The following is a 12,174-nucleotide window of genomic DNA, read 5'->3' on the forward strand; positions in this document are numbered from 1 at the left end:
AGGCATGCAGGTTGAGTTGAGTACATAATTTCATCCTCAGAAGGACAGACAATCCGAGCACACTATTCAAATGTTGGAGGATATGCTTCGCACTTGTGTTGTGGATTTCGGAGGTTCTTGGGATCGATTCTTGCCACTTGAGGAGTTTGCCGACATGATATCCTTAAGTTTAACAACGGAAGGTGCAAATACAAGACACTTTGTCCTTAATATTTACACAATATTCTTGAAGTTAAGGACATCATGTCCTTAATATTTACACAACACTCATAAAGTTAAGGACACTATGTCCTTATCATTTACACTGCACACATGAAGTTAAGGACACCATGTCCTTAACATTTACACTGCACATATGAAGTTAAGGACATGAGGTCCTAAAGTTTAACAATTGACGGTGCAAATACAAGTTAATGACATTATGTCCTTAACATTTACACTGCACACTTGAAGTTAAGGACGCCATGTCCTTAACATTTACGCTGCACATATGAAGTTAAGGACATGATGTCCTAAAGTTTAACAACGGAAGGTGCAAATACATGACACTTTGTCCTTAATATTTACACATCATTCATGAAGTTAAGGACACCATGTCCTTAATATTTACACAGCACCCATGTCTAGCACAGGGGTATTTTCGCCCGGGAGGGTAAAAATATATTAAGCACTAGCTAAAGAGTAAATACATTTTAAACAGTGGCTAAAGAGTAAAAGACATCTCTAATTAGTAGCTAACTGTACACTTCCCCCTATGGCCCGTTGGTTTCTGTTTGAAGTGATGTGTTTTATGATTTCAATTGCTAGCAGTTATAATTAGTTTTAGGCTATAATATGTATGGTATAATTTTATGGATACCGACTGTTATAAGTTTTCAGCGGGTGGCTATATGTGATTTTCTCTAAAAAAAAATATGTCATATAAATTGTTGGAGTTGGTCAAATACAAAGCATATAAAAAAACATATATACAGCTTGTTTGAATGGTTGTTATGCATAATATTGTATTATACTATATCGTTTTGATGTAATAATATTTAGATAAATTGTATCGTTTGTCATCATTTCATGTCATGTACCAATAATATGAAGAATAAACTTACAATATTACAAAGATAAGTAAGATACGATGTAGAATTATTACATAAGATTGGGTAAATGATAAAATAAGATTACTTAATAATAAAAAAAGACAAGATGAGAGGGGGAAAAAAGGTAGCGACGCAACCACACTAAATCAGTCATTACATAAAATGACACTTTTGTCGTCACATGACGACGAATTTAACGATACGATACAATACAATTTAAGTAATAACAAACAAACATTGTATTTAAAGTAACAATACAATAACTAACCGCCATCCAAATAAGCTGTCAATGAATGAAATTTAAATTCAACTTGCATACCATTGCACAAAGCTAACCAAGGAAGAGAAATTGTCCCTTTTCTTCATCCAAATAAGCTGTCAATGAATGAAATTTAAATTGAACTTGCATACCATTGCACAAAGCTAACCAAGGAAGAGAAATTGTCCCTTTTCTTATTCTCTATTATTATGCTTTGGCAATCAAAAATTTGCTAACATCTTAATCCGAACACATCAGTGTGTCTAGTCCATTTAACTAGTGGATGCACCATAATGACCAATCATTACATATCATTTACTCAATAACCATCATAAAATTAGTGCATAAGCAGACTATCATTTTGTATCAGATAATACATTCTCAGTGACAAGACCAAATTGAAGTTGGTACATACTCGTTAACTAATGTGTACATAAATGCAGTATACATATGTTTGTGTGAGACAGAAAAAACGAACTTCGCTCTATAGAAGAAAAAGGAAATAGGATGTTATTTGCAAAACTGGGTAGATCGCAAGAACAATAAGGAATAAAATGTTACTGTTTCTGAACAGATTTAGAGGAAGAAGTATAATAAGTTAACAAGCTTTGCAGCTCTTCCTACAGCTTCCTGGAAGATCTGAACTTCCAACCATGTATTCTGGATTCTTGGTGCATTCCCCAAGTGTGGCCCATCTCTCGCAATTCTCGTTTTGATCAGCACAACTTTCTTCAGATCCCACGATTTTGTCAAACGAATCCACATGAATCCACTTTGTTGCTGACCACTTCTCACCCTCAATAACAGGGCATCCTCCGTGGAGGCTCATAGGATCAGGAACGGCATTTGGATGGAGACTGAAAAAAAGAAGTGCATCTCCTTTCCGTGGTTTTGCTGAAATATTCCCCGAAAAAGAGAACCAGAAACAAATGCAGATTAGGTTTAGCAACAACTGGAATAAGGCGACAATGTTGAGCAGTTATCTATTGTATAGGCTCACCAGCTATACCCTTCCTTGCACACTCAGACAAACTATCATCAGCTGCCATTGACCTACGTCGAGTTGATTCCTGTAAAGATATCCAGTTTTACAGAGAAACATGTTTATGAAAACAAAGATCTAGGAAACACAATTTGGAAAGGAGCAAATAGCAAAGCTATTTACTGTTGGTAAATCTAAAGGATGTCACCAGGAAAATTCAATCCGTAGACGTATGAATAAAGAACAAAGAGAAAAGAAATCAATAAATGAAAGACAAAAGCCAACATTACCCTATGATTCATAAAGTCCCCTGCTTTTAAAGCACATCTTTTTGCGCGTAACGTCCAATAGAAGCAAAGATGCAGTTTTTTTTTTCTTCTAAAGGCTTCCCCTATTTAAGACAGCTATATGCCGCCACATCAACATTTTCTGGCCTCTTTCCACTCCGGCTAAAACTTCATTGAATGCAAGGTATGTTTTACCCTGATTGTATGTTTAATTTTCTTTATGATAAGTAAAGGATGAATATTATCGTTAATCATACGATTTGTTTAGGTGAAAGGAGGAAGGGCGGAGAAAGCAAAAGAGGGAGTTCAGGGTTATTTTTTTATTGATAAGGAAGTGAAAGAGGACAGGAAGCAAACGTAGAAATGTATTTTAGCTTTTTCAGTCACTCTGGAACTGGTTCAGAAGGAGGAAATACATATCTTTTACTTCCATTCCGACCCTACCAAACAACTAGAAGCAAATGATGAACACATCACCAATGGGAAACAAACCGATGAGCTTCTCATCTTTTGACCTTCCACTCCCCTTGGTGGAACCAGATGTGCTGCAAAATAAACTTGAATTCACCTTTTTTCCCCAAAACATCATCATCATGAATTTCTAAGCTAATCTCTGCTTCAAAAACCTACCTCACAAATGGTGATCCAAATGAAAAGCTAAATTTAGGAAACAATATATTCAGGGGGACAACGTAGCATGGACGACCTCATACGTGGAACCTAACTAGCAAAACGAAAAGTTATGTTGACGGCACGTGGGATAAAAGTCATGCTTGTATCAGTGTAAAGGAATTAAAAAGGGACAAAGTTGAACTAACCTCTGCTTCGGGGAAGACAGTTTCACCTCCTTTCTCGACATCACTGAGATACATGAGTACTGTGGCTAAGCGGTGTCCACCACGAACAATATTAACCTTGTCAGAGAAGTAATCATAGTGTGGCTCATATTTCTGCCCTTCCTCGTATCTTAGAACCTGTATGTCTTCTCCATTCTCTGGCAAAGAGAAAAAAGAAATATCCATCAAATTGGAACCCACAGACATAGCTAGACCTTAAAAAGGGAGCGAAGAAAGCATCTGAAGTCTATGAAAGTGAATTTCGGAATAGATTTGATTTCAAGAAACCACAGCCAAAAAATAACAAGTCCTCCAAACAGTGCTTTCATTCTTTGTCTATCACCCTTCTAACATGTTATTGTTACTTCTTATTTACACCATGAATTGTTCAATCTTCAGTTTCTCCTCTTTCAACCAGAGAATCGCCTTATAACATATTTCTTTGCACTCTCTGATATGGTAAGACAAAAGTTTCAGAAGTTTAAGATGGATAATTTAACAGTATTGCACAAGAATTACACAGTATATATAAGTTAATAAAACTAATGCTCAGTATCTCTGAAAGCAGAAGGCAGATGAGAAGTGAGTCTTCAATTTAAAAAAATAAAAAGATGAGAAGTGCACAAAGTCTTGCAAAGTCAGAATAATGAATATTAATTTTTATTGGACAAAGAAGAATAACCACTTATAACTAAAAGAAAAGAGAAACAAAAGGAATAACTTGGAAAATTATGATCTTTTCCTTTCTTTGTTTCTCCTACCTGGTGGCTCCCTTTTAACATCGTCATATTGTGCAATTGTTTCTTATAAAAGCTTTTCCAAAAGATTAGTGAAGTTTCATAAAATTATAATACTCGATTTGTTGAAGGACTGATGACACGGTATAAGTGAATTGATCAATTAGTGATGTTGAATCAATTACCACCAAATATTTTCTTGAAGTCAGTAAGAATAGCTATCAAGTCAATCTTTTTTTTTGTATCAGACATACTTTAAGTGGGAATTGAGGAGAGCCTTCAAATAGCAACTAATTGTGGATGGTTTGACTATCCTAGATTGTGATATCCTTCATGGGAAGTCAGACCTTTTGGTAGAAAAGTCCAAGTCGCTATCTTCTCCTCTATCCCAGCAACAATAGGATCCTGCAGCCCGAAAAGAAAAGGCAAAATGAAGAGCTGACACAATTAAAATACAGAAATGGAAATATTGTATGATCGGGTATGCAGCAAATGGTTAGTCCTGCTTCATGAAATCCCTAAAGGAAGCAGCAATCAATTAAAAAGGATTTAAAAAATAAACTTGTGAAATACTCTGCAGCATTTCTTTGATATGTCATGCTGAATACTCTGGATTATAGAACTGAATATAGTTCCCAAATAAACGATCATCATATAATCAATGTTACATAAATCATTTTTAAAAGAGTTATATGTGGGCATCACTTAGTTATTCTCATTCACAAAACTAATCAATCAGAAAAAAGTCATTGAATCAGGTAGAAATTCCAAACCAAACAGGCCCTAGCTCTGGTTTCTGAAAGGGTTTCTTTTTTCTTTGTGCATGTTGACTATTGACATCTCAGTAGCTTTCTTTTCCTTCGGGCATGTTAAAATTCTTTAAAGCAGATCAGGTTCCTCTTATGTATTAGTATCAACAATATTCTCCCAGTCAAACCAGCAACAAGTATAGGTAAAAGCACAAAATTTTTCTTTATTATTCTTGACCAGAACCAGCGCGTAATTTGATGCATATCTTATATTTTTCAGGATAAACCACTAGTATATCCCAAATCCCCATTTGATTCTTACAAACAGTTCATAACTTTGACTTAAATTTAGTGCTTTTACTTGAGCAAACATGCTGGCAAGATTATAACCACAATCTGTTTCTGATTGTAGCAGAAAGGTTTGATTTGACATTACTATGCGAAGCTTTCCAACTAGGTTAGCAAAGGACTCTAAACACATTGCAACAGATACATGTAATAAAATAATAGACCTTCCCAACTAAGTGCATTAATTAACCCACCACATATCAGTTGATAGTGGCCTAGCTGTTGACAATTGCAGGTTCATCCAGCTTAGAAACACATCTCATACACCAAAACTAAGGGTAGTGGAAGTAGAAATAATTATTTACTGCCTAACCAGAATTTCAAATTATCCTCATGTTTCAACATATAATTTTTGCTCATTGTGCAAAAAATCACATAAACGACATCTTTCTAAACTCATAACAATGTCATGTCTTAACAAATGAATCAGAATGCATGAAAAGTCAGCGTAGAAAATATGGGAAACATAGAAACGTTCAAAATACAGCAAATGGGGTCTATAGCCTGCTGACATTTAATTTCTTATATTACTATACACATAAAGAGAAGTTCCGATACTGAACAGAACTTTTGGATTCTGATGTTGCAAGAACTTGACAAAAGTGTCAAGCCATTAACTGATCTTTGCCAAAGAGAATGCAGCAGATCCCCCTCCCCCCCCCCCGGGGGGGGGGAGCAGCTTGCTTTTCTTTCTTCCAATGCACCTGGAAGAGCTCATTGCTCTTCACTAAGGCATGCCATTTTTTAGGTATAATTGTATATGAAAAATGCATTTGTGGATTGGGGTTTGAGGGGGGGAGGGGGGTGTTATCGTGCCCTTTTTCAATTTAGCCGTCGACTACAGCAGAATTCAGCCGACTGATATTGAGTTCACCAATCTGCACAGAAATGGTTAATTTTTGGAATTAAGGTGTAAAATGTAATCAAAGATATATTGCAGTGAGGCAAATGAGAGACGAATTTTTTGTACTAGTTTGGAAAGCTTACATCTAGTCCCCTTGACTCCCAAGGATTTTTATTTCTTCACCTTTAGTTTTGTCTCATCACCAGCAAGGAGAGTTTTCGCACGGTCACCCCAACCATGCGGTTTTACCTACGCTCACCACGAACTTTTACAATATGATTTTGATACATTCACTACCAACATATGGTCTTAACTCGTTCACCACCAACGTATGGTTTTTACACGCTCACCACAAACGTCTAGAAGATGGTTTTCACTCGCTTACGAACAACAAAAAAGGCTGCCTAACCTTTCTCTCACTAGAACTCTAGGGCTTTTAGAGAAGTGTAGTAATAAATCATTTTAACCCTTTTATATGTTAGGGTTTCACTCAAGCACAATGAAGAGCACTCCCGGTAGTTAGATAGGCTAATACTAGGCTCAAAGTGTTGCTCTCTTGTTTTTCACAAGTGTAGACCCAAAAATATCTCAAGGATTTAAGAAGATAAAGTGAAAAACATTGTTGGGAGATGTATGTTGAGAAAAACATTGTTGAGGAGAAAAGATTTCACTATTGTTCTCCTATTTATAATACTCGTCAAAACTTTACCGTCACATCCTCTTCTTGAAACTTGCATTGATTCACTTGTAATTCTTCCTTCTTGAGCGTTGGCTTCAGTAGATTTCCTTAGGTTGTAACTTCAGTCAGCAAGCTGCTTTCCTTGTGGAGAATTTTTTGGAATCTACAGGATTTAGCTCCTTCTTTTAGATTAATTTGTTTGTTCTTGCGCCTTCTCCAGGCCTCCATTGTTTCCTAATCATCCTCTTTTTCTAGGTCTATCTCTCGCCATGATGATTCAAACTCTTCTAGCAGATGGAATTTGTTAATTTTGAACTTAGTATCTTTATTACCTTGTTTTGTGCTTTCCAAAATCTTCCATTCTTCAACGGATTTCTTCTTTGTGACATTAGTCAAATCTAATAAATCTTCTTTCCTTGTAGGTTTCAATCTTTCCTTGCTTTAAGGAATTTTCACGTGATAATCTTTTCTACCGAGATTTGACCTGAAATAAAAAAAAATCTTAGTATGATTTGATCTCCCTTGATTTTAGGAAATCTTCCTTCCTTTCAATAACATAAATTGTAGGATAATACTTTTCCATAATTGATATTAGCAATTTTGAACTCCCTTGATTTTAGGATAATTTCCTTCCTTGATCTTGGAAAATAACATCTTTCCATAACAGAGATTGTTGTGGCTTACTCAATATCTTCCTTCCATTTGTTTTTTATCAAGGTATCTTCAATGCTAGAAAATATCCCTAATAAATTTCAAACATATCCTTCATAGGATTTACATCCGTTGTAAACATCTTTTCTTAATTTTGTAGTAATACCAACACCTTTCGTCCAAACTTATAGCAAGTATATTCAAATTTGAGCATCTCTTTCATTCCATAATAACAAGTACTCTTCCTACAATTTTGGCCGAGATACTATTCCTTGATTTGGACAAGACTCTTTCATATCATCCTTGATTTCGCAATTCCTTCAATAATCAAATCTTCATAATTGTACCATATAATATCTTTTTTTCTCATATGTATCTGAATATTCAATCCAATCAAATTCTTCTCAAACCTATCCAATAACTGATTTATACAAGTAAATCCTATTTGATTAAAATCTTATGAAGTTAGAATTGAGCTTTGACTATATTGGCCTGTTATCATCAAAATGAGGTTTCATTTATTGAGATTTAAATAAACCTTAAGACCTTGAGATTTAACTATGAGGTTTCACCTATTGATATCGGTGATAACAAACCAGCATAGTCAAAGATTGATATTGACTTGCGGAGAGAGACCTCATTTGTTTTAATGATGTATGAAAAAATATTCTTACTACAATCTATGTTATAGAAAGAGACTATTTTCCAAGATCAGGGAATATTTGCTTAAATTATGGGTAAATCATACCTAGAAAATATTTGAATTCAAGGGAAGGTCAAATCTCAGTAGAAAAATTATCTTGTGAAGATTCCTTAAAGCAAGGAAAGACGATTGAAACCTAAATTAAGGACAAATTGTTAAATTTGACTGATGTCACAAAGAAGGAAGGCTTTGAAGAATGGAAGATCGGGAAAGCACAAAACAAGAAATTAATTGTTATTGAATTCAAAATTAGAAAATTCCATGATCTGCTACAAGAGTTTGAATCATCATGGAAATGTATCGAGATTCCACAAATTAGCTGAGTCACGAGAAGACAAAATAGCGAGAATCAAGAGACAGACTTAGAAAAAGAGGATAATCAGGAAGCAATCAAGATCAAACAGCTTATTTCAAGAAAAGGAACTAAAATAGTGTAGATTCAAAACCAAATCTCTGCAGAAGGAAAAAAGCTTGTTGATTGAAGATACCGCTTAAGGAAATCTACTGAAGCGACGATCAAGAATTCAAGAAGGGGGAGAAAGCATAAAGCCCTTTTCCTTCCCTCCATTCTTCAAGAACATGGCGCAGGTCAGAGACATGGTCGAACATGATGCTTGTTTGATGGACAAGTTAAGAAATAAAGTTGCGTTTTTGTTATCAACTATAGTTTTTGACATGACGGTAAGCGTTTGATCTAACCTAGGATCAACGTGCATCGTATGGCAGGTGTTCTTTTTTTTTTTTGGGGGGGGGGGATTGTTGGTTAACACCAATATCCTACCTATAGGAAGGCCCAAGTGATGGGCCAGGAATGGCTCAGGACATAGTTATGGTGGAACATAGTGGTTGCTTGATGCAAGGGCAGATGCATGTTTACCCGAGCAGTGTCATCCGACACTACTTGGTCGGAAAATTTTACTATATGTCTATATGCAAAAAAAAACAGAAATGCATTTTATAAAAGAAGAATGACCTTTTTTGGCATATTAGCCCAGTGGTGTAGTGGTCAGGCGCCGCATTTTCTTACTTGATATCGGGGGATCGACCTCAACTGAAGACGTTTTTTGTTTTCAGAATTTTTCGCATGGTCCTTTTGAAAAGCTAAAGTTTATAGAGAGTGGACTCTCAATTTCATCATAAAAAATAATTAATTAAACCTATGGGACATAAAGGCTTCCATATTCTATAAGTGATTAAAACAATATTTGAATGCATAAAGGAAGTTATTTAAGCATATATAACGTAATTTGGAATCATAATTTTAAAAAGATTATTCTATTTTTGCAATTTGCAAATTTAGACATGCCTACTTACTATCGTCATTCTAAACTTCTCATCTCTTTCGCTATTTGTCCCACAATTTATTCATCTGCTTAAATATCGACACCGCTTACTAAAAGTTCTACATATGCCCCTAGCTTGATGGGCTTGGTTAAGAAATAAAGTTGCGCCCTTATTATCATCTGCAGCTTTTAGCGTGATGGCAAGCCTTTGATCTTAGCATATAAACCTCTTAAAGGAACCACTATCCACGAGCACCTGGTAGAGTGACAAATCCATTGACAAACAGATCTTTTGACCCTGGCATGATACTCTACCACACTAAAGTAATAGGAATTCATAAAACTAGAAATACATGTCATATTTATGTCAAATTACCAATGTGCATACCAACTCATCTTTGCAACTTAGATAAACAATTAAACTGTTGTATTATGGAGTAACACGATTTAGCAACACAACAATGAGGAAAGTAAGAAAAACAGACCTTTGCTTTGCTAATGAACATCCCAGAGCTAGTCCTAACCTCACTGAGCTTACTTTCCCCAGACTCATTATCTGCCACAGCCGACCTTTTCAACTCCTTCTTCGCCTACACCACAATTGACAAATCAGCTTCCAAACACAAACAGATCTCAACAAATTGATCTAATCAAACATAAAATACATTCCCCAAAAAGTAAAATCGAAATTAACACTTACAAGAGATACCAAATGATTGCATTCTTCATCCGTCAGGAAGCCTTCATATACAAAAGCTCTGCGAACAGTCACAAATAGCAAACTCCATAAGGCACAACAGCACTACATAAACACCTCAAAAACTTGACTTTTTTCCCAATAACATTGCAACTTTATAAGCTTAGAAACCGTAAAATAGTGAAATACACATAGCTGAATCAGGGAAACATTACACAATTACAGAAACAAAAATTTACAAAATTGACCTTTTTTCAGCAATATTGCATTTTTCTTAGCTAAACGTAAAGCTAAATCGGTGAAACACTTGTACATTCCAGAAAAAGAAAAACTTATAATTTGACTTTTCTTCCTATAATATCAAAGTTTTCTTAGCTCCAAAACCGGAAAACAAACACTATAACATTACAGAATTTTTTATTTTTTTCTCAATAATTGCATTTTTATCAGCTTTTAGCTAGGAAAACAGTGAAATACCTAGGTTTCCATGAAATTTGCTTGACTTTAGAGGGATTGATGATGGCGGAGCATGATGATTTAGTCACGAACGCGGCGGCGATCAAGATGAAGAAGAAGAAACTGGCGATCTGCGAAAAGTTATTCATAGTGTGGATTTTTCTCGGGAAAATGTAAGTATCCAACTTTGAATCCAATTCGCGTGAACTGTTACTTCAACATTCAGCACATGATTTAGTCGGTCTTTATATACGACTTCTTATAGTTGGGAGGACGTGGTAGTTTCCTATTTTTCTTAATGAAAAATACCTGCTACATTTATTTTTTGTCATAGATTTTGGCTTAAAATATTATTTGTTTATGACATATTATCATATTTTTGAAAAACAAAAAATAAAAAAATTCAAGTTCTCAAAAACTGATTTAGTAGATAATTTTTAGGTGAAAATTTTTCTTTCACTCACAAAATTTCAATATTTCTTCAAATAAAATACATGTACAATACGTAACTTCAACTTTTAAAATTACTAGTAGTCGTACCCACGCGATGTGCGGTTAATATTAATTAAATTAAATTATGATCGAACTTGTTTGAACATATTAGATCGTATTGCTTTAATAAATTTCAATTGTCATCTTATTTGTCAATATGACATACTTAATAATAAAATCTCTATTAAATTAAAGGTACTTATATAATCATTGAATAGCTTTTTTGTTCTATATTTTTCTTTATTCTATTATCCAATGTTTAGTATTTTACATTGTTAATAGAAATTTTTATTAGCAAATTACTTTGTTTAATATTTTTGTCTACACGTTTTCTTTTTATAATATAAGAGAAGATATATATTTTATTAATGTTGAAATATTTTTTATTTTAAATTTTATTATGTTGTTGTCAATAATATTATCTGAATTTTAATGAATAAAATCTCTATTAAATTAAAGGGGCTTATATAGTCAATTAGTTATTTTGTTATATATTTTTCTTTATTATATTATCTAATATTTAATATAATTGTATTGTTAATATAAATTTTTATTAGCATATTACTTTGTTTAATATTTTTGTCTACTATTTTTTTTTTGTAATATAATAGAAGATATATATTTTATTACTCTTGAAATACTATTTTTATTTTAAATTTTATTCTAATATTATCAATAATATTGTTTGAATTTTACTGAATAAAATCTCTATTAAATTAAAGAGACTTGTATAGTCATTGAATAACTTTTTTGTTCTACATTTTTCTTTATTATACTTATCCAGTATTTAGTATTTTCACATTAGTAATAGAAATATTTATTAGCATATTACTTTGTTTAATATTTTTGTCTACTATACTTTCTTTTTGTAATATAATAGAAGATATATATTTTATTACTAAATATGTTTTATTTTAAATTTTATCCTAGTGTTCTCAATAATATTATCTGAATTTTAATGAATAAAAGATCTATTATATTAATCGAATAACATTTTTGTTTTGTACTTTTCTTTATTATATTATCCATATTTAGTATTATTGAATTGTTAATAGAAACTTTTATTAGCATATTACTTTA

The 12,174-nt window shown here is 33.5% G+C and overlaps 1 protein-coding gene across 1 annotated transcript; it reads right to left on the reverse strand.

The window, feature by feature from the left end:
- Positions 1-1,644: 1,644 nt before the first annotated feature.
- LOC104097786 (probable prolyl 4-hydroxylase 4) lies at positions 1,645-10,842 on the reverse strand. Its single transcript, XM_009604401.4, has 7 exons — positions 10,624-10,842; positions 10,150-10,207; positions 9,935-10,039; positions 4,540-4,597; positions 3,438-3,613; positions 2,351-2,420; positions 1,645-2,244 (listed from the first exon to the last, which is right to left on the reverse strand). Exons 1-7 carry the CDS (start codon positions 10,749-10,751, stop codon positions 1,949-1,951), a joined length of 891 nt encoding a protein of 296 aa, XP_009602696.1. The 5' UTR covers positions 10,752-10,842; the 3' UTR covers positions 1,645-1,948.
- Between the last annotated feature and the right edge of the window lie 1,332 nt (positions 10,843-12,174).

This window comes from Nicotiana tomentosiformis, chromosome 9 (genome assembly GCF_000390325.3).
Source record: "Nicotiana tomentosiformis chromosome 9, ASM39032v3, whole genome shotgun sequence".
Classification (NCBI taxonomy): Eukaryota; Viridiplantae; Streptophyta; class Magnoliopsida; order Solanales; family Solanaceae; genus Nicotiana; species Nicotiana tomentosiformis.

What these genes read in the sequence shown, in the direction of transcription:
- LOC104097786 (XM_009604401.4), bottom strand. Translation starts at nt 10,751, where the DNA reads ATGAATAACTTTTCGCAGATCGCCAGTTTCTTCTTCTTCATCTTGATC. An exon ending in CTGTCTTCCCCGAAGCAGAG is followed by an intron (nt 2,421 to 3,437) that starts GTTAGTTCAACT and finishes ATATCTTTACAG; the next exon opens with GAATCAACTCGACGTAGGTC. An exon ending in TGCAAGGAAGGGTATAGCTG is followed by an intron (nt 2,245 to 2,350) that starts GTGAGCCTATAC and finishes GGAATATTTCAG; the next exon opens with CAAAACCACGGAAAGGAGAT.